At 52.6% G+C, this 20,421-nt stretch overlaps 2 protein-coding genes across 2 annotated transcripts; one reads left to right on the top strand and one right to left on the bottom strand.

The window, feature by feature from the left end:
- The first annotated feature begins 407 nt into the window (after positions 1–407).
- APOBEC2 (apolipoprotein B mRNA editing enzyme catalytic subunit 2) lies at positions 408–15,499 on the top strand. Its single transcript, XM_039695788.1, has 6 exons — positions 408–525; positions 1,804–2,012; positions 2,607–2,745; positions 10,716–10,873; positions 14,038–14,585; positions 14,975–15,499. Exons 2-5 carry the CDS (start codon positions 1,840–1,842, stop codon positions 14,576–14,578), a joined length of 1,011 nt encoding a protein of 336 aa, XP_039551722.1. The 5' UTR covers positions 408–525; positions 1,804–1,839; the 3' UTR covers positions 14,579–14,585; positions 14,975–15,499.
- Positions 15,500–16,460: 961 nt separating this feature from the next.
- On the bottom strand, positions 16,461–19,846 carry OARD1 (O-acyl-ADP-ribose deacylase 1). Its single transcript, XM_039695787.1, has 6 exons — positions 19,486–19,846; positions 19,137–19,204; positions 18,304–18,448; positions 18,138–18,196; positions 17,328–17,440; positions 16,461–17,041 (listed from the first exon to the last, which is right to left on the bottom strand). The coding sequence occupies exons 1-6, from the start codon at positions 19,823–19,825 to the stop codon at positions 16,939–16,941; spliced, it is 828 nt and encodes a 275-aa protein (XP_039551721.1). The 5' UTR covers positions 19,826–19,846; the 3' UTR covers positions 16,461–16,938.
- Positions 19,847–20,421: the final 575 nt, after the last annotated feature.

The raw sequence follows: 20,421 nt of genomic DNA, 5'->3' as shown, positions 1-20,421 counted from the left end.
ACCCCAAATTCCCAGCGATTGTCCCCAAGCTCCACCATCCTGAATTCCCAGTGACTGTCCCCAGGCCTTACCATCCTGAATTCCCAGTGATTGTCCCCAAGCTCCAGCACCCCAAACTCCATCATCCCAAATTCCCAGCGATTGTCCCCAGGTTTCAGAACCCCAAATTCCCAGCGATTGTCCTCAGGCTCCACCATCCCAAATTCCCAATTGTCCCCAAGTTCCACCATCCCAAATTCCAAGCAAATGTCCCCAGGCTCCACCATCCCAAACTCCCAGCGATTGTGCCCAGGCTCCACCATCCCAAACTCCCAGTGCCTGTCCCCAAGCTCCAGCACCCCAAACTCCCAGCGCCTGTCCCCGCAGGAGCTCCCGTTTAATCAGATGCAGCCCCAGCTCTCCGCCCAGTCTGGGGCTCTTTGGGTAAAACCCGGCTGCAGCTGCAGCCCTCGGGGATCACCAGCGGGGACAGCCCTGCATGTCCCAGCCCTTCCCTCGGCCAGGCACAGCGAGGCACTGACCCAGGTAAGGCTCAGGCAGCTCCGGGGAGGCAGCTGCGAGGTTAAAGAAGGTTTTCCAACCCTCCTTCACCTCTGCAGCCCCAAAGGAATCGGGGGAATTCAGTTTTTTCCCGTTTTCCGTTCCTGGGGTGTGTGTGGGGAGCAGGACTCGGCAGGGCTGGGTCTCGTTTCAAGCAGAACTGAATTTGTGTCAGTTCTCAGTTGTTTCCTGGTTCCCTGGGGACTTTGAGAGCGCCAGAAATTGTCAGGTGAAGGAATTGTTGGTTGAGGTGGTGTCCGGGGTGTTTGTTCCGTGGTGAGGTGGGAATTTGGCATTCCCAAGCACGGTGTGGTGACGATAATTACAATTAGCTGAGCGTGCAGCAGAGTGTTAATTGGGAACTGAAATCCCAAGCAGAGCCCGTGCAGGTCAGTCCCATCCCCTGTTCCCCATTTCCCTGGGCAGTGCTCCGGGACATTTCCCTGGCTCAGGGACTGCTCCGTGCCCACTCCTGCATTCCTAATCCCAAACCTTCCCATTTGTGCATTTTGTGCCCTTGCTGACAGCTCAGAACTGCGCTGCTGGCAGCATTCCTGACGAATGTTAATTGGGGTTTAATTCCTGGATGGATCCTGAGGGAAGGGGAATTTGGGGAGGATGGAAGAGTGGCAGGTTTGGAGCTCTGCAGGGGAAGATGCAGCACAGACACTGAATTCTGCATGTGTCCTGCTCTTACCCTGCATTGTGTGGGGACATTTTTATTATTAAAGAAAATTTCCCTTGCTTTTATACAAAAGGAAGTCCGTGAACAAATTCAGAACCTCCCCCTGTGCAAAGGTGAGAGTTCTCTCTGCTGTGGGTTCCTGCAGCACTTCAAGCTGCTGCAAGGATTTTTTGTCATAGACCTCTTTTAAAATAGAAATTAAAGAAGAAATCCACATTGAAAAATCATGGGGAGGTTTGGATGGAGTTTGGGTTTTCATCTCAGGGCAGCAGAGAAGGAGGAGCAGCTCCAGGAGGCACCTCAGAGCCTGCCAGCCCCAGGAGCAGGGATGGGGCCAGCCTCATCATCCTCCCACCTCACCAGAACACTGCAGGGAGCTGTGAAAGAGTGGGGAAATCAGGGGGGAAAACATCCCAGACAGGAATAATCCCCATTTCAGAGAGGGGCAGAGAGGGCTGAACACCTTAAATCCTTTCCACCTGCCTTAGGGGCTGAGGTGCAACATGGAATTAGAGGATGGAAGTAGGGGGGAAAAAATGTCCTTCAAAAGTGACGCTGTGATGTTGCTTTTAACTCAGAGCAGGAAAAAAGCGACTTCAAGCCCCTGAGGGAGGATGTGGGCTTACACCGTGGGCTTCACCGTGCTGCCCCACGTTGGAGGATTCCTGGGCTGGTTCCTGAGCAGGAAGGAGATCCCAGCGTGGTACGAGAAGCTGAAAAAGCCTTCGTGGTGCCCGTCCCGCAGAGTGTTCCCCGTGGCCTGGACCATGCTGTACACGGGCATGGGGTGAGTGCTGCCTCCTGTCCTCCTGTCCTGCTGTCCTGCTGTCCTGCTGCCCCTGGCACAGCCCTGAGCTCTGCCAGGCTCTGCCCCAGCTTTGGGGGCTCCTGTGCCAGCCAGGGGTGAGCCTGGCACGCTGCAGGCAGGGACACAGCCTGGGGGGATGCCACCCCCTGTTGGCACTGGGCAGGGGGCAGGAGCCACTTTGGTGGGACAGGGGAGGTTTGGGAGGAGTGTGGGACAGGGAATTGTGGAATGGAATAATGCTGCGAGGGGATCATCCAGCGCAGCTCCTGGCCCTGCACAGACACCCCAAAATCCCACCCTGGGCATCCATGGAGAAGTGTCCAAACTCTCCTGGAGCTCTGGCAGTCTCAGGGCCGTGCCCATTCCCTGGGGATCCTGGGCAGTGCCCAGCACCCTCTGGGTGAAGAACTTTCCCTGATGTCCAGCCTGACCCTCCCCAGAGCTGTTCCCTGGGGCTGTCCCTGCTCCCAGCTCAGGGCCTGACCCACATCCTGCTGTGGAGCAAACCTCTGGTGGGGAAACCACTCGTGCAGGAGGGACGAGGGTGGCACTAACGGGTGTCCCTCCCCACAGCTACGCCTCCTACCTGGTGTGGAACGAGCTGGGTGGCTGCAGCAGCAAGGCCATCGTGCCCCTGGGGCTCTACGGGGCTCAGCTGGTGTTCAACTGGGCATGGCCACCCTTGTTCTTCGGTGCCCACAACCTGAACATGGTAACGGGGCTTCCCCGCTGGCTTTGGGGCTGCGCTGGGGGGAATTCTGTGGGAATTTGGGGCTGCAGCCACTCCTGCCCACAGACAATGGTATCAGCCCCCTCCAGCCTCGACAGCCGGGGTGGGGGATCGGGGCTGGGCAGTGCCAGGGCTGCACCCCCCAGTTAAGGGTCGGGGCTGGGAGATAAAGTCCTTTGTGGGGTCACACCCTGAGTGACAACAGCGCTGTCACATCCCTGCGGGGAGCAGCCCCCGGGGGCTTATCGGGCACAGCCAGGGCGGGGCTGGGCACTGCCACACCCGGGCTGGGCACCAGGCTCTGCTCAGGTGCCAAGGCTGAGGTGACAGAGGCACAGCTAGGGATTGGCGTTTCCACCTGGATTTTGTCACTCTGGGGCTGAAAGTTGGAGGGTTTGTTCAGTGGCCACCAGCACGAGGAGGTTGTGTCAGCAAAGGGGACACTGGCCAGGAGAAGAGCTCATCTGTGGGATTCCATAATGAGCAGAGGACATTAATTATTCATGGTGTGACACGCAGATGTGATCAGAGCCCAGGGACAACACTGGGGGTTGGGGTCTCCCCAGTGCCAGGCCCCCATCCCTGTCCCACTTCCCCACCTTCCCCAGGGGCAGGCTGTGTCAGCAAAGGGGACACTGGCCATGAGCAGGGCATTCATCTGCAGGATTCCATAATGAGAAGAGCACATTAATTAGTGTGGGCTCGTGGTGTCACACTCAGATGTGGTCGGAGCCCAGGGGAAACATCCTGGGGGTCGGGGTCTCTCCAGTGCCAGCCCCCATCCCTGCCCCAGCTCCCCCCATTCCAGGATATTTTGGCCATTGGAAAGTTTGTTTGGTGACCACTGTCAGGAGCAGGTTGTGTCAGCAAAGAGGACAGTGGCCATGAGCGGGGTGTTCATCTGCAGGATTCCATAATGAGCAGAGATGAGCACATTAATTATTCACGGTGTCACACTCAGAAGTGGTCAGAGCCCAGGGACAGCGTCCTGGGTGTCGGGGTCTCTCCAGCGCCAGCCCCCCAGCTCCCCCCCATCCCAGGATATTCCGGCAGGGCAGGCGGGGCCGTGCCGCGTTCCCCAGCCCGGGCTGACCTCTCTCCCCGTGCCGCAGGCTCTGGTGGACGTGCTGTGCCTGGACGCGCTGGCGCTGGGCACGCTGTGCTCCTGGTACCGCATCAACCGGCTGGCAGCGCTGCTGCTGCTGCCCTACCTGGGCTGGCTGGCCATGGCCACCTGCCTCACCATCCGCATCTGGAAGGACAACCCCGAGCAGAAGTCGGCCAAGAGCGACTAAAATCCTGTTTTGTAAGGTTAACTGGCCTGAGGTGTAACAATTTGGGGGGTTCGTTTTGGGATTTGCCTCCTTCTCCTCCCGGCTGCGTGGGGAGAGGTTTGCACCATTCCTTCCATTCCTAGGGTGTTCTCCAGCAGGTTTGGGGGATCCAGCTGATTTTTCAACGTGGATTTCTACTTTAATTTCTATTTTAAAAGAGGTCTATGACAAAAAATCCTTGCAGCAGCTTGAAGTGCTGCAGGAACCCACAGCAGAGAGAACTCTCACCTTTGCACAGGGGGAGGTTCTGAATTTGTTCACGGACTTCCTTTTGTATAAAAGCAAGGGAAATTTTCTTTAATAATAAAAATGTCCCCACACAATGCAGGGTAAGAGCAGGACACATGCAGAATTCAGTGTCTGTGCTGCATCTTCCCCTGCAGAGCTCCAAACCTGCCACTCTTCCATCCTCCCCAAATGGCCTTAATGCCACCAGATCAAATTCCAGCAGTCAATTATTATCTGGAATAATTCAGGCTGGGAACCCTTCACCTGCCACCATCCCCCCAGAGCAGAGCTTGGGCACACACCTGGCAAATCCCATCTCCTCTGCTGGGACCAAACCAAAATGGCCTTCACCTCTTTTTAAAGAACTAACTTGACTTGGTTTTATTTTTTTAAATAAATTGATCTTTTTTTAAAGAAATTACTTGATTTTTTAAAATAAATTACTTGATTTTAAATATATATATATATAAAACTTGATTTTTAAAAAATAAATTACTTGGGTTTTTTTACGAAATTGATTTTTTTTAATTACTTGGATTTTTAAAGAAAATGCTTGATTATTAAAAAGACATTTCTCCATTTTTTTTGCTCTTTGTGCTGTTGCTTCATGTTCCTGTATGCCCCAGTTTGTGCTTCAGCTCTTTATCTGCCAGCAGGGCTGGGTCTTGCTCTGCTGCTGGATGGAGATTGGGCTCTGCCTCCTCTTTGGGGGGCATCCCACTCCTTCCCCTCCCTGCTGTGGGATAAAGCAGCAATGAGCAGCACCCAAATGCTTCTCCCCAGAGGAAATTCCTCTCCTGCACCTCGGTGTGCCATCCCTCAGCAGAACTGAAAAGCTCACACCAGTGCCTTTGAAGAAAACTCTTCATTTTGTTCTTTTTTTCCAAGTACAGAGACACGAGAGCATGTAAAATTTGTGAGCCTGCTCCCCTGCCTCGAAGGTTGTGATTAATTATATAATTGGCAAAAAGCAGAATCTGTCAGGTGCAGTGCAAGTGCCTCATCCTGGAGCATTTCCAGGCCATTATTAATCAGGAAAGGTTAAAATAACAGGAATTCCGAAGGAATGGGATGGAATCAGACACAAGTGGTGCATGGACTCATCCTTGTCTGCCCCATTTCCTAAAAACCTGAGATCCGCTGTCTCCAGACAGAATTTACATCATTTTTAATTGCTAAAAGCACTAAATGTAAAGAGAAGGGGCACTTCTTCCTGGCACGGGCTGTAATTAATTTGGGCTGTAATTGGGGGTGTAATTAGGGTGGGAGGGCTGAGCTGGGGCTGTAACATAAATTGTATTTGCTTTGAATAAACCAAGCTGTTGGTTCTTTGGAGAATAAATAAATAAATCGGAGTTATTCTTGCTGGACTGGTTTGGGGTGAGGCTCCCAAAAGCTCGAGGGATCCAGGGAAGGGATTTGGGAAGGCTCCAGAGGTGGATTCATTCCTGGGGCAGGTTGGGTGCCCAAGGTCCCTCCTTGGGGACCCCCTCCCTTGGGGACATCCCTGTGACAGGCTCCTCTGTGCCACCAGCCCAGCTCTGAGGAGAGCAGGACAATTCCTGCCCCTGGGACCCCCCTGAGCCCCGTCCAGCTGGGTTTTGGGAGACGCTGAACATTTCTGGATCCATCCTGGATCTCTCAGCACCACTGAGACACGAACCCCAGGAGCTGGCAGCAGCTGGAATTTGTAGTTCCTTGTAAAATTTGGTGATTCTGTCATTTGGATCCATTATTTTTCCCCTCTTGGCTCGGGGTTTCTTTCCCCAGGGCTGTGTGTCCCAAGGAAACGCTGCAGGAAAAGGCTGGGAGCAGGAGCAGCCCCACAAAGCCCTGCCAGCAGCACTGGTGACATCAAAAACTGCTGGAAAACAAAAAGGAATTAAAAAAAGAAATCCCAAAACACTTCAGGGCTTTCTTTTCTGTGATACCACTGCTCTTATTTACAGCTTCTGTGTCTCCCAGGAAGTCCCTCATGCCAAAGGAAAGGCAAATGTAAATTATTTCTCCCTCAAATGAAGGTGGGGTCTGGCTGCATGTTGGATTTGGGGGAGTTCAGGCTGATTTTGGCTCTGCCCATCCTGTCCTCAGGGAACAGGGATGAGCAGGAGGGATTAAAGGAGCCTTTATCTCCTTTTGGAAAGGGAAGAGAATTATTTAAATCTCATTTAAATTGATGGCTCTAGATCTGGCTCATACCTGCAACTCTTTAATAACATTTCCAATTAAATAGATGAATGCATATTTGATCAGTTTTCATAAATTGGGACGATTTCCTTTTCCCACTTTTTTCTGCAGGCAAAGGAAAATCTGAAATTAAGATTAATAGATTTTTTTCCATGTGTGCCTTCCCCATTTTCCCAGCTGCTGGGACTGGCTGCCTTGTTCTTGTTTTCCTTCCAGTTTCTCCTCCTCCCAGCCCACCTGTAATTGCAGAAGGAGCTTTTCTTTGCCTCCTGCCTCTTCTCACAGGCAGCAAAAATAGCAAATATTCCTTCCTGTGCTATCCAGAGCAACTTGAAATCAATTGGGAAAATTAAATTCAGTGAGACACCCTCCTGTATTAATATTTAAAGCATCATTTGGTGCATTTGCTGTTTAAACAAATACACTGAACCCCCTTGCATAAAAATAACTTTAATGACATTTCAAAGTCATCTGGAAGGTTTCTTGCCCAGACTGTGCAGCCAGCCCCAAACCAGCCTTGATTTCACAGAATCCTGGAACTCTGGAATGGTTTGGGATGGAAGGAACTAAAGGATCACCCCCTGGGAGGGGCAGGCACCCCTCCCACTGTCCCAGGTCAGCCAAGCCCTGTCCAAGGTCGTGTTTGTCCAGCCCCAACCCCAGATTTGCCTTTGGAATGGGCAAATTCTTATCCTTTCCTCCTTTCCTTTCCTTTCCTTTCCTTTCCTTTCCTTTCCTTTCCTTTCTCTTTCCCCCTTTCCTTTCCCCCTTTTCCTTCCCCCCTTTTTCCTCTCCCCCTTTTTCCTCTCCCCGTTTTCCTCTCCCTCCTCCCACCCCACAACCCACAGCTGCCCCATCACTCTGCTGCAGCCCTCCCCGATTTCCCTCCCTGGAGCTGGGTTAAAGCACCCACCCAGGTGCCAGCCAGGGTTTGTCACCTCCGTGCAGGTGACACAGCCACTCTGCCAGGCCCTGCCCCAGCTCTGCTGCTGCAGGACACCAATTCCTGTGCTTGGAGCTCTCTTTCCAGCAGAGCTGCTCGCAGCAAGCAGCAGCAGGAGCTGCAGCCCTGCTGGGAGCTGTCATTAACTCCCAGTTGGGCTTGGAATTAATTGGGGAGGCAGCAGCGCCTGCCAAGGCTCCTCAAGTGCCAGGCTGGGAACGGAGAGCCAGGGAGGGTCTGCATGGAAGGTGAGAGCATCCCTCACCTGGGCTCAGCACAGCTGGGCACCTTGCAGCAGGATTTGGGCACTGCCCAGCTCAGTCCCGTGGGACAGGAGCGTTTCCAGCCCTCCTTGAAACCTTTTGGGTGCTGAGGCAGGAGGAGAGGGCCAGGTGAGAACCCCAAAGGAAGGGAGGAAGGGAAGCTGTCAGTGTTTATTTATTTGTCCCGTAGTTACAGCTGGAAAAAGCAGGAGGGGGCTGGCTGCCAGACAGTGTCTCTAGGGAGACATTTGTTAGTGCCACCAGCTGTCCCCTCGGCATGGAGAGCACGGCTGAGCCGTGACTCACCCGGCCAGGCTCTTATTTCACTCTCCCATCAATCCCAAAATGTTCCTCTGGCCCCACAATGCCATAAAAGCTCCCTGTTCCTGGCAGGGCCTGTGGCAGGCAGGTGATGGGACATGGGGACAGCCAGGTTAACCCCAGGAATTGCTGCTGCAAGGGGAGGGACAGCCCCGACCTGCAGGGACACAGGGCCACAGAAATCCCTGTTTGGGGACAAAAGCCATCAGAGCGCTCAGGGGTGCCTCCAGAGCCACTGAAGAAGCTGCTCTGGGCTTGGATGGATGCAGGATCCTCAAAATCCAAAACTCCAGCAGAGCCTGGAAGGTTCTCTCAGCACAGGCTGTCCCTTAGGCCTGTCCTGTGTGTCCCCTGTGGCTGAGCCGTGATCCCCCGGGAGGGCTGGGGCTCAGGGGGCTGGGAAGGGCCTGGAGAGAAACCTGTGCCCGTCCCTGGAGGTGGCACTGAGTGCTCAGGGTGGGCATTGGGCACAGCTGGGACACGATGATCCCGAAGAGATTTTATGAACAAATTCAGAGCCAACTGGATAAAATATGAAATCAGTGGGGACAGGGACAGGTGGAGAGGAACCTCAGTACAAACTCTGCAATTTGGGGTCCCCTGAGTGCTGCTGGGAGGCCCCTCCTGAGCCCTTGGGGACACATTTGGGGTCACAAGCAGCCACCAGAGCCCTCACCCACCCCCAGCTCCAACACAGCAGTTCCGTGGTGCCCTTTTATATTTTTGGCTGCAGTGGGGGGAGGATCATGGCTGTTCCAAGCACTGCCCTAGAAGGAGCTGGGGAGCAGCTGGGAAAGGCTGGAGAGAGGGGGAACCTCAGTGCCACATTCCCCAGATTAGATTAGAGCTCAGCCCTTGGAGGGGCCAGGCTAAAGCTGCAGCAAAATTGGGACCCCAGCCAGGAAGAGCTTCCAAAAATAAAGCAGAGTGGGTCAGAGGGACTGGAGAGGGGCTGAGATGCTGCTAGAAAATATGAGGATTAGGAGGAAATGAGCTGTCAGTCATTGGGAGAGGATTCCCACCCTAAAAGCAGCCCCTGAAATGTCAGAGGTGACAGCAATTGGACAGGGGAGGTGGAATTTGAGCGTTGTCACCACACAGGAGGCAAAACACCACCCCTGCCCTGCAGGAAAGTATTCTAGGCTTAAAAAGAAATAAAATCCTGCACCATGGAAGATATATGTTCCATGGATAGGATGTCTTGAAATTTGTCAAATCCTTGGTTGGGCTGTCACCACTGTCACCTAAACAACACCACCTAAACAACAACTCATCAAAGGGGTGCTCTGTCCCCAAAAACTGCATCCATGGTGGCACTGGAGGAAAGTTCCAAAGGATATTCAGCCCAGCAAAGGCAGGGTGATGGCAAGGGGGCTGGGAAGAGCAGCCAGAATTAATTATCTGTGATAATTTGTTATTAATTTTCTCAGATAATAAATGACCTGCCTGATGATGGGGATTTATTTCCCTTTGTGATGGTGCAGCCTCCTCCCAAGGCTCTAAAGAGCTGAATTTAACAGGATCACAAAGGCTGACTTGGCTCCAAAGCAGATATTCCCACAGATTTGATTTTTATGGAATACCTCTTCTCCTCCTCCAACTAAGAGCAGGTTTTTCCACTAATGCTGACTGAATACTCCAGCAAATACAGCTGAATACTCCACATTTACTCAAAGCTTGCTGGTGGTGGATTCTGAGTGCAAAGCCCACAGTACTGGAGGTTTGATTTCCAATGTGCTTTGATCCCAAAATCCTGCACAGCCACGCTTTTCCCACCTCCTTTGCCCCATGGCATGGCCAGGATTGGTCCCTGGGGAAACCTCACCCAGGTTTTTAATTAAACTCGGCTCAGGCAGGATTGATACAAACAGTAAATGATTGAAATTGAGAGTGAGATGCTGGGATAGTTTAATAGAATCCTGAAGGGAACAAAAAAGAGAGGGAAAACCCCTCCAACCCAGCTATACCCCACTGCTCTCGGAACTTCTGGAACAGAAAGGAGGAAAATACAGAACAATGGGAGAAGCAGCACTGCTGCCCACTGCGAATTCCAGCTGGATTTTCAAATATTTGGGAGAAGGTTCTGGCTTGGATTTACAGCTCCAACCAGGAGATTTCCCCCTCAGAGTCCTGCATGAGGAGGATGGGAGGAACCACAGGATGCTCCAGGTGATCCAGGAAGCCAAACCCACCAAAAGCAGAGATTTTCCAGCAAAACAGCCACGACCCCTTCCCCTCTTGCCTGGGCCAGGCCTGGCTGAGCTGGTCCTTCAAGGTCAGCCGTGGAATCCACTGGCAGAGGAGGGAGAGGGCTGTGAGAGCAGGGAGTGCCCCGTGCCAGCCATCCGTCACCCCTCGGGATAAATACCCGCCAGAGCTTCCAGGATTTTCCATCAGGGAAAATGATGGGTTCCTCCCGCCCCCTGAGAAGTTGTCACTTGGTTTGAAATGAAAAGGGGAGCAAAAGGGGCTGCTGAAAGGAGCTGGAGAGGGCAGGGGAAGGAGGTGACACCTGAGAGCCCTGGGTCACCCAACCCTGTCCAGCCCCTGCCGCCGCCGTCGCTTTGTTCCATATTTAGTTCCTGACAACTGTGCCTGGGGCAGGAACTCCCAGCTCTGTTTTCCCTCCTCCCTCGGCTCCCAGGGCTCTCAGAAATTGTTCTTTCTCTCTGCCAGTGGCCACAGCTCGGTCCCAGTGTGCTGGGGAAGATGGCAGAGAAGCAGGAGGAGCCCAGCAATGCCCAGAACGGGGAACCCGACAACGCCGAGGAGGGCGAGGGGAAGAAGAAGAAGGTGAAGAGGGAGGACCTGCCACCCTTTGAGATTGTCACAGGGTAAGAGATTGGGATTTGAATATGGAATTGGGGGACTTCAGTGAGCTCTGTCTCAGCTTTTAGGTCAGGCAACACAAGCAGCATCTTCTGCAGTGAGTTTCTGAAGAGTCTGAAATGGTTTGGATTTATTGTGGGATTTTGTTCTAAGTTTTGCTGACTTTTTGGAGGATGGACTCCCACCAGGCAGGCACAGAAGTGTATTGGTTTTAGAGGAACAGCTCTGTTTCTGCAGTGCACTTGTTTTATAGGAACAGCTCTGTTTCTGCAGTGCTGGTTCCCTCCCAGCCCTGCTGACGGGATGGGGATGGAGGTGTTGGCTTTGATGAGAGCTCAGTATTGATTTCTTGCTGTGATCAATGGCTCTTGTCTGAGAGTTTCTCCACCTGTGGATCAGGAAAAACACCCCTGCTATGGCTGATTGGCTTGATGGGCCTGAGGGACACATTTTTCCAGAGACCTAAAGGTTCACATTTTCAAGAGCTCCACAGCCACAGCTGGAACCTGACTTTTATAAAGAAACCAAAAAGCCCAACTTGCAGAAAGGCTCCAAAACAAGAGGCAGTTTTGAAGGCAGCAGGGCAGCAGGGAGCCTGGCCTTTGGAAAAGCAGAATATCACAGGGCTTTGGTGGAATCTGAACTCAGCCATAATTGACAGCTGCAAGTAGGAAAAGCCCTGGGTGTCTGCTCCCTCCAAATGCTCCCTGGAGGAGCAGCAGGATGAGTCCTTCTCCCCTCAGATTTCTCTTATCAGTCACCAAAGGAGTGTCCCAGCAAATAAATCAACCTCAGGATTTCTTCCAGCTACTTAAAACTAAAGCTCAGGCCTCCAAAATATCCCCTGGAATCCTTCTGGCTGTGCCATGGGCCCTGCAGGTGAAATCTGGCTGCGTGTTCCAACCAGGATGAGTGAGGCAGGACAGCACCCCACCACAAAATTGTGTTCCATTCCTGCTCAGGGGAGGAAAAATCTCCATTCTCTTCTCAAGATGTGAAAAAAAAATCCCTTCTTGGGGCAGTCTCTGTCACACATAATCATAGAAATAAATGATTAGCAGTGGCTTTTAAGGAAAGAAATCCCTCTGCTAGGAATGGAGCTAAGGCACCAAAAATTGTGGATATAAACCACTGGGCCAAGTTCTGAACACTTAAGACAAGTCCCAATATGAATTTTAATGAGGAAATTTGGGTTTTCTAGCCTTGGAGCACTCGGCCTGCAGTTAGAAATGCTGAGGGACTGAGCAGGATGTCCAAACCTCCCTGCTAAGCCCAAGGCCCTGGGAAACCAGGGCTGGAAAACTCCCTCAGCAACATCCTGCAGTTAAATCCTTTCTTGGAATGCCATGGGTGCTGCAGGATTTGACAGGATTTTCCACCCTGCAAAGGGGAGAGTGAGGAAGTGAAGCAGAAATCCTAAAGGAGCCCCAAAGAGGTAGAGAAACCCCAGGGGCTTTTTTAGTTTCATTTTAAGGAGGACACCAGGAGATCAGGCCAGGCCTTGACCTGGGATCACCACGTGGATTTTTCCAGTGATTTACAAATTCCCAGGCAATCAAGGCAGTTATGGGAGTGATGAGGAAACACAAGTGCAGCCAAGGAAGAAGCACTTAAACCCAATTATGTTGCATTTCAGCTTTAGCCCTTGGATTAGGGGCATCTCAGGACTCCCAGCCAAGTTCTCACTCTGCTGCTTACAGCTCCAGGAGGAGCCTGGCTTCCAGGAATCCCTGGGAAGCCAATTACTCTCTTTAAGAATATTATCCTATTTTTTTTTGGCTGAATACAGCCTGTAATCCCAATCTGGGAGCATTTCCTGCCACATTTATTTCCACTTTCCCCAGGTGTAAATGAGGCTTCTTGTAGGAATAATTCCTTGTTACTCTTTCAGATAATCCACATTTTTATTTCCTCATTAGATGTTTTCCTTCTCTCCTGTGTCACAGTGCCAAGGTCACATCTCAATATGATCTATCACTTTCCTGCCCAGGGAAAACTGATAAATTAGGTTGGAGCATTTAGAAATCCCTAAAAAATGTCATTTAACGATGCTTTTCAGGGAAGGTTTCAATTTTGAGATTTCCTATCCTCAGGTGAGCTGTGCCACCCCAGCCTGGTGTCAGAGCAGGGGTTTATATTGAGAATATTGGGGAATTCAGTGCCTGTGAACAGTTTATAAATTATTTCCATAAACATTTTCACTCTCCACAACCCCCTGACAGGAGGCTGGAGCCAGGTGGGGATCAGCCTCTTCCCCCAGACAGCAGGAGGAGGGGAAATGGCCTCAAATTGTGCCAGGGGATGACATCAGGGGGAATTTCTTCACAGCAAGGGTTGCCAGGCATTGCAATGGGCTCTGAGTTGTGTTTCTCTTCCTTCTTGGAACGTTATTAATTGAACTAATGCAGATTCCAAAGTGCTGGGAGCAGAATGGAGGTGAACATCCCAGCTAAGCTCAGGCACACGCCGAGATAAGCAAGAAAATCCATCAGGGAGGGCTGGCTAAATGCAGCTCCCAGTCAATCCAGCCTGAGTCAATCCATCCTGGAGCAGGGTGCTGCTGCTTCAGCTGTTCCACAAAAACCCAGAGCCAACCTCGTCACTGCTGTGACCCCTTTGCTGTCAGAGTTAAATCAGGGATGAAATTCCCTGTGCCTCTGATGTATTTAAAAACCTGATGTTATTGTGAAACCACTCATTGCAGACATTGCTCTGGAATGGGTGTCTCATGTCTGTCCTTCAAAAAATCATTAATTAAAGAACCCTTAGCCAAAGAAGCACTCATCATCCAGGATCCCAAGCAGGAAATGTGCTATTCTTGGAAGCACATGCATTTTTTTCCCACTCTTTTCCATCCCTTTCCCTTCCCATCTCCAGAGCCATGCCATGAGATGTTCCACCACGAGGTCATCTTGGAGTCACAGAAGGGAAGACGTGGACAATAAATTAAAAGAGTAGGTGAAGTTTATCAGTAGGGATTCCAGCAGGAAATCCACATTTTCACAGCGAAGTTGGATTTGATCCTGGAAATTTTATAACCTAAACCTTGGAACACAGAAATCAGGGGCAACGCAGTGATTTGCCCACGGGATTTGAGTCATGGGTAGAGGTGACCCTAAAGTGTGACATAAACCTGCCTCTGAGCTTCCTCTCTGCTCTCCTCTCCTAGGGAACGCCTCCCAGCCATCTTCTTCAAATTCCAGTTCAGGAACGTGGAGTACAGCTCGGGCAGGAACAAAACCTTCCTGTGCTACGTGGTGGAGACGCAGGGCAAGGAGCCGGTGACCAGCCGGGGCTACCTGGAGGACGAGCACGCGGCCGCCCACGCCGAGATGGCTTTCTTCAACACCATCCTGCCCACGTGCCAGGCGGGCGCCCGCCACGACGTCACCTGGTACGTGTCCTCCAGCCCCTGTGTCACCTGCGCCCAGAGGATCTGCGAGGCCCTGCGCAAGAACAAGGGGCTGCGCCTCACCATCATGGTGGGCAGGCTCTTCATGTGGGAGGAGCCCGAGATGCAGGCGGCCCTCAGGAGCATGAAGGAGGCGGGCTGCAAGCTGAGGATTATGAAGCCTCAAGACTTTGAGTATGTCTGGAAGAACTTTGTGGAGCAGGAGGAAGGGGAGGAGGCCAAGTCCTTTGTGCCCTGGGAGGATATTCAGGAGAATTTCCTGTACTACGAGGAGAAGCTGGCGGAGATCTTGCACTGAGGCTCAGGTAAGTGAGGGGTCACTCATTAACTCTCCTCTCTTTAATTTGGGTTCCAATTTATCTTACTGTTAGCTGAATACTGCTAACAATCCCAGGCAGTGGCTTTCCCCTGCCAGGGGCTCCCCCACAGCACATTCCCAAGGGATTTAGTGTTTTTCTGTCTTCCTCTCCAGGAACAAAAAGGTTCCAGGGCCACCAGAACACCTCCCTGTTCCCCACAGGGTTGATGTTTAGGACAACAGGGAGAGGAACGCAGATTAAAGAGGATTTTACTCATACCCCAAAGTCTGAAAAACACCAATAAAGGAAATCCCAGTGGTTGCAGAACTCCCTTTTCTATGGGGTACTGAGGAGTCACCTCTGAGCCTCTAGGATGTCTCTTTTTCCCTCCCCAGGATCAGAAAGGATCCATGAAGAGATGTGACAGACCTGGGACAGTCCTGCTTCCCAAAGCTTTGATTCCAGCAGGATGGAGAACCAGCCTCTGGGAGACAAGGCCCTGTGGGACTCCAAACACACACACACAACACAGACCTCTGGTGTTTGGGATTTTTTGGGTGTTTTTTGTTCCTCCCCCTCCCTGCCCCAACCAAACCCATGCTGTGGTGAAAGGGATGGCAGTGATCCCCAGGCAGGCTGTGGGATCACATTCTGGGAATCCTTCATGGGAAAAGACCTTAGAGCAAAGCTGCTGGTTAGGTAAATACATTAGAAAGTGGAAAAGAAAGGGATTTAAGGTGAAAAAGAAGTTTTCTCCCTCTGTTCTCCTCAATAGTCAGAGCTGTGATTTAATTCAGGGCCAACAGCTCTCTTCCAAATCTGATGGAGCCCGAGAACTTGATATCAAACAATGTTGTTTGGGATATAAACCTGGGAAAAGCAGAATGAAATAAAATGGGAAGCCACTGCAAAAGCCAAAACACTGTTTATTCCTTCTTCTCTACTTGCAAGAAGTCCTAAATTGAACCTGACAAGTCTGAGTTCAAGGACATCCCGGGACAGCCACACAGGGAATATTTTGTAGCTGGGAAGGGAGAACTAAATGCCAAAAAAATTTCCAGAGTACACACAACTGTTGGAGAGCAGGATCATTTTCCATGTAAAACAAAGCTCACGGGGATACCATGAGTTAGGAACCAGGACAAAAACCCAGACACAAATAAGGGGAAGGACTGAATCCATGAGCAGCCTCAGTGCCTGTTCTGGATCAGCTCTCTGCTCCAAATTCCTCTTTGTTGTTTTTCCCAGCTACAGCAATTCCCCACCAAAGAGTTCTACAAAATATGGGCAGGGAACAAGGAGAGTAAGGATAAAGACAAACAGGATTTGCATCAGCAAAAAGCCCCACAGAACTGAGTAACCCAGTCCCTTCCCAAGGAATCCAATCAAGAACCCTGTCATGCCGCAAAATTCCCAACTCTCATGTCCCATTTTTATATTTCTTCAACACACCTGGCACTTTTCTGGGCATTTAGAATGACAGAAATCCAAAAGATTTGTTATTGTGGGAGAGTTTAAAAACCAAACAGGAAGGAAAAGTCTGTGGCAGTTCCTCAGTTCTGGAACAAACTCTTCCAAATCAGGAGTTTCCCATGGATCTCAGGAACCAGGGGTGGTACTGATTTGCTTTTGTTTTGGGTGAGAAACACCAACCTTTGTGTAACACCTGGACTATAAATGCAACAAACAAAGAAATGTGAAAATCCCACCTTAAACCCCATCCTGTGAGTTTTAGAGCACATCAGCCTGTTTGGATCCTCACCAAACAGAGCTCTGCAGACCATAAATTACAGAGCTGCTGAATAAAACACACCCACCAGGTGGATTTCCTCCCCTCCAGCATTCCCTGCAATCCCAGCCTGTCCCCAGAACAGCCACAGGTACCAATCCAACAGCAGGGCACTGTTTATTTCACATCACACCATGATCCTGAGTGAGCACAATCCCAGCAAACCCAATTTGTGGCCGGAGGGAGAAATGAAACCGTTCCACGTGTGAGAAGAGGTGAGTGACCCCAGAGCCAGGCAAACAGAACAAAGCAGAGGTGCCAGCGCTGCCCGGGGCAGCGCCAACCCGAAGAGAAGCCCGAGTCCCAACGGGGCAGCGGCTCCGTTCACTGCGTGGAGCCCCAGTGACACCTGGTGGCTGCAGGGACACACTGGGAGCTCCCCCCGGCTTTTCACAGCGCCGCTGCCTCCTGCTAATTAACAGCCCAAATGAACTTCTCGGGAGCTTGTCGCTGTCACTGTCACACGAGTGAGTGGCACCCGAATGCAGAACGTGCTCCTCATACAGGTCCCATCTTGTCAGTTCATAGGTTCTGCTCCCAAACTGGGGGAAATGGGGATCTTTGTTCTGCTCACAGGGTGTAAACTGTGATCTTGATGTCGGTGTTCTCAAACACTTCCTCAAGGATGGCTGACACCTTTTCCCACTGCAGGCCGTCGAGTCCACATCCAATCCTGGAAGACAAAGCACCAAAAGAGCCTTGCTGGGCCTTGTGCTGTGCCCAGCCAGCCCTGCAGCAGTTTGAGGTGGCCCTGCCACACCTCCCCACGAACCCACAGAACGTGGGAGAACAAGGAAACAAATGCACAGGGAAATGCAAATTAGATTTGCCCAATTAAACAGAGGAGCTGGTTAGAGGTGGATGCTTGAATTCTTATTTCACAGCAGGGGACCATCCCTCAGACATCCTTCTGGAAATTAAACACCCAAGCATTGGCATCCAGCTGCTGAGCCCCTCACCTGGGCATGGAGATGTCGGTGACGCCGTTGTTCAGGCAGTGAGCTTTCATGGCTTCCAAGCTCTTCTGCATGCTCTCATAGGTGGGCTTGTGAGAAACCTTCTGCTTTGTAATCTACAGAAAAATAGACAAGCTCAGCTGTGCCTAGGGCATGACCCCTGCAAACTTCTGTCTGTTATAAACACTGGTACAAAACACACATTCCCTCATATCCCAAAACTCCACACCCAAACTTGCCTCTGTGGAAAGACCTGAGCAAAGAACATTTCCAAGCTTAAAACACTCCAATCTAGCAGCCAGTTCTGTTCAGGTAAAGTGGAAATGCAGATGCACACAACAACTTGGCTGCTCCTCACAAGCAATGGTTAAGGACACATCTCTTATTGAGAGAACATTCCAGAAACTCCCTTCTAGTGCCCGAAGAGACCCAACAAACAGACTATTTATTTACAAGGGCCTGGAGTGACAGGACAAGAGGAATGGCTTCACATTGCCAGAGGGCTGGGTTAGATGGGATATTGGGAAGGAATTGTTCCCTGTGAGGGTGGGGAGGCCCTGGCACAGGCTGCCCAGAGCAGCTGTGGCTGTCTCATCTCTGGATGTGTCCAAGGCCAGGCTGGACAGGGCTGGGAGCACCCTGGGATAGGGGAAGGTGTCCCTGCTCAGGATGAGCTTTAAGGTCCCTTCCCACCCCAACCATTCTGTGATTCCTGATTCCATGAACATGACCAAAACCCCCACAGCTATTAATGCCTGATGTGTGACACAGTTTAGCTGCAGGGAGGTGTCCCAGTGCCACCCCAGCCCTTACCAGGTAGTAAATGTAGCGGTCATCCCTCTGCAGCACCGCCACCTCGCCCGTCTTCTTCTCTAAAGCACAAAAATCAAGGTGTTTTTACAACAGCCACACTCCACAACCCCAACAGCTCCAACTCCCTCCCTGCTGGAAACCAGGAGCTCCTCCAGGCACCACTCACTTTGATCCAGGAGCTCCTGGACACCGCCAAACTTCTTCTTGAAGAGCACGGCGATGCCGGCGCCCATGCGGCAATCCTCGCTGATGCAGTGAGCCAGGGCGTCCGTGCCCGGGCACGAGAACAGGTCCCCCTTCACACACCTGATCTGCAGGGCAGGGCAGCAACACGGCTCAGAGAGCACACCTGGGCACACCGGTGGCCAGGGACTGGGCAGCAAGAGGGGCAGGGTTTGAGTTTGCTGGAAGTGTTTGAGCTGGCACGGGCTACACACCCAAGGGAGGGAATTACCGACCCCACGTGTGGAATTACAAACCCCACGGACAGAACTGCAAACCGAATTCACAGCATTACAAGCCCAACTCAGAGAATAACAAACCCAATCTAGAGAATTACAAACCCAATATAGAGAATTACAGACCCAACACAGAGAACTGCAAACCCACTACAGAGAATTACACGCCCCGCACACAGAATTACAAACCCACTACACCTTCTCAACAAGATGATTTATGAGCATCATCTAGCAGCTCAGCAGGTAATCTTACAAAATCAAAGCTTAAAAGGGTAATTATGTGACAGGGAGCACAGCTGGATTAGTGAAACCCCTGCAGCAGCACCAGGCTCGAGGTGCTCAGGCAGGCAGGTGAGCTCTGTGCTGCTGCACAGCATCTGCCTCACTATTACACACAAAAAGCACACGGAATTCAGCACTGGCAGGCACTCTGCTCTCAAAAACTGCAGGAAGCAGCCAGTGCCGTGCTGTCAGGGCTGTAATGAGGGGAAAGCCTCTTTGCACACACAATAATATCCCATGTAACCCGTTTCCTACGCACTCTCTCCTCCTGATCCTTGGAGAAGTGGGTGGCCATGGTAACGTGGGGTATGGAGAAGGCTCCTGCGGCTGGAAAGATGAGAGAAAAACAATTATTAGGAACCTCAAGCTAGGCAGTAAGAGTGTGTTAGCTGGGGCGAGGCTGATCCTAATTCTATCTGTGACAGCGGGACAACCACGACACCCCTGAAGATGCCGCTGGCCCTGGCCCGGTCCCGCTGCGCCCGGGAGGAGGCCCCAGCCCTGGGTCACCGCACAATGGCCACCCCCAGGCTGCCTCCCTCCTCCTCATCACCATCATCACCCTCCTCCTTCCCCTCCCACCCCTCAGGGCCGCTCGGCCGCCGCACCCGCGGGGCGCACAGCGATCAACCGGGCCGGGCCCACGGCCTGCGCCACGCCGAGCCTGCCCAGCGCCGCCCACATCGCTCCGGCCGAGCCGCAAGGGCGGCCCCGCCTCACGGCCACAGCGCAGCGCCTCAGCCGCTCCGCCTCAGGGGGACATTGCCGAGACCGCCTCGGCCTCAGCGGCTCCGCCTGGCGGCGAAATGGCGGACGCGCCTGGCGGGGAGTTGGCGGGTCGTCCGCAGCCCGCAGGGCGGTATCGCCGCACACAACACGGCGATGCAGCCTCACACAACACGGGGATAACAGCCTCACACAACACGGCGGTACGGCCCCACACAACATGGCGGTACGGCCGCACACAACACGGCGATACGGCCCCACACAACACGGCGATACAGCCGCACACAACACGGCGGTACGGCCCCACACAACACGGGGATAACAGCCGCACGCAACACGGCGATACGGCCCCACACAACATGGCGGCCCCGCCCCACACAACATGGCGGTACGGGCCGCACACAACACGGCGATACAGCCGCACACAACACGGCGATACAGCCGCACACAACATGGCAGCACCGCCCCACACAACATGGCGGTACGGCCGCACACAGCTCGGCGATATAGCCGCACACCACACGGCGTCAGCGCCTCACATAACACGGCGGTACGGCCGCGCACAGCACGGCGTCAGCGCCTCACACAGCTCAGCGATACAGCCGTACACAACACGGCGGTACGGCCCCACACAACACGGCGGCACCGCCCCACACAACATGGCGGCCGCGCCTCTCCGCGCGCGCGGGCGGACCCTCCCCACGGCCCCGCCCCAGAATATTCCGGACAGGGGGCGGAGCACGAGGCTGGGCGTGGCCCGGCGCGTGCGCGCCGCAGCCCCCGCGCAGGCGCAGCGGCGCGGGGCAGGGCGAGCCGCG

This window comes from Passer montanus, unplaced genomic scaffold, assembly GCF_014805655.1.
Source record: "Passer montanus isolate IOZ18808 unplaced genomic scaffold, ASM1480565v1 scaffold93, whole genome shotgun sequence".
Classification (NCBI taxonomy): domain Eukaryota; kingdom Metazoa; phylum Chordata; class Aves; order Passeriformes; family Passeridae; genus Passer; species Passer montanus.
Note: the sequence above shows the minus strand (reverse complement) of the source record. Positions and strands in the feature narration are given on the sequence as shown.

Bases quoted from the DNA above. Each gene is read 5' to 3' on its own strand.
- APOBEC2 (XM_039695788.1), top strand. From the start codon at position 1,840: ATGTGGGCTTACACCGTGGGCTTCACCGTGCTGCCCCACGTTGGAGGA. The intron at 2,013-2,606 runs GTGAGTGCTGCC...CCCTCCCCACAG, and splicing joins ATGCTGTACACGGGCATGGG to CTACGCCTCCTACCTGGTGT. The intron at 2,746-10,715 runs GTAACGGGGCTT...TCTCTCTGCCAG, and splicing joins GTGCCCACAACCTGAACATG to TGGCCACAGCTCGGTCCCAG.
- OARD1 (XM_039695787.1), bottom strand. From the start codon at position 19,825: ATGTTGTGTGGGGCCGTACCGCCGTGTTGTGTGAGGCTGTTATCCCCG. The intron at 18,449-19,136 runs GTGCGTAGGAAA...CCTGCCCTGCAG, and splicing joins CCAAGGATCAGGAGGAGAGA to ATCAGGTGTGTGAAGGGGGA. The intron at 17,441-18,137 runs GTAAGGGCTGGG...ATTTTTCTGTAG, and splicing joins ACCGCTACATTTACTACCTG to ATTACAAAGCAGAAGGTTTC.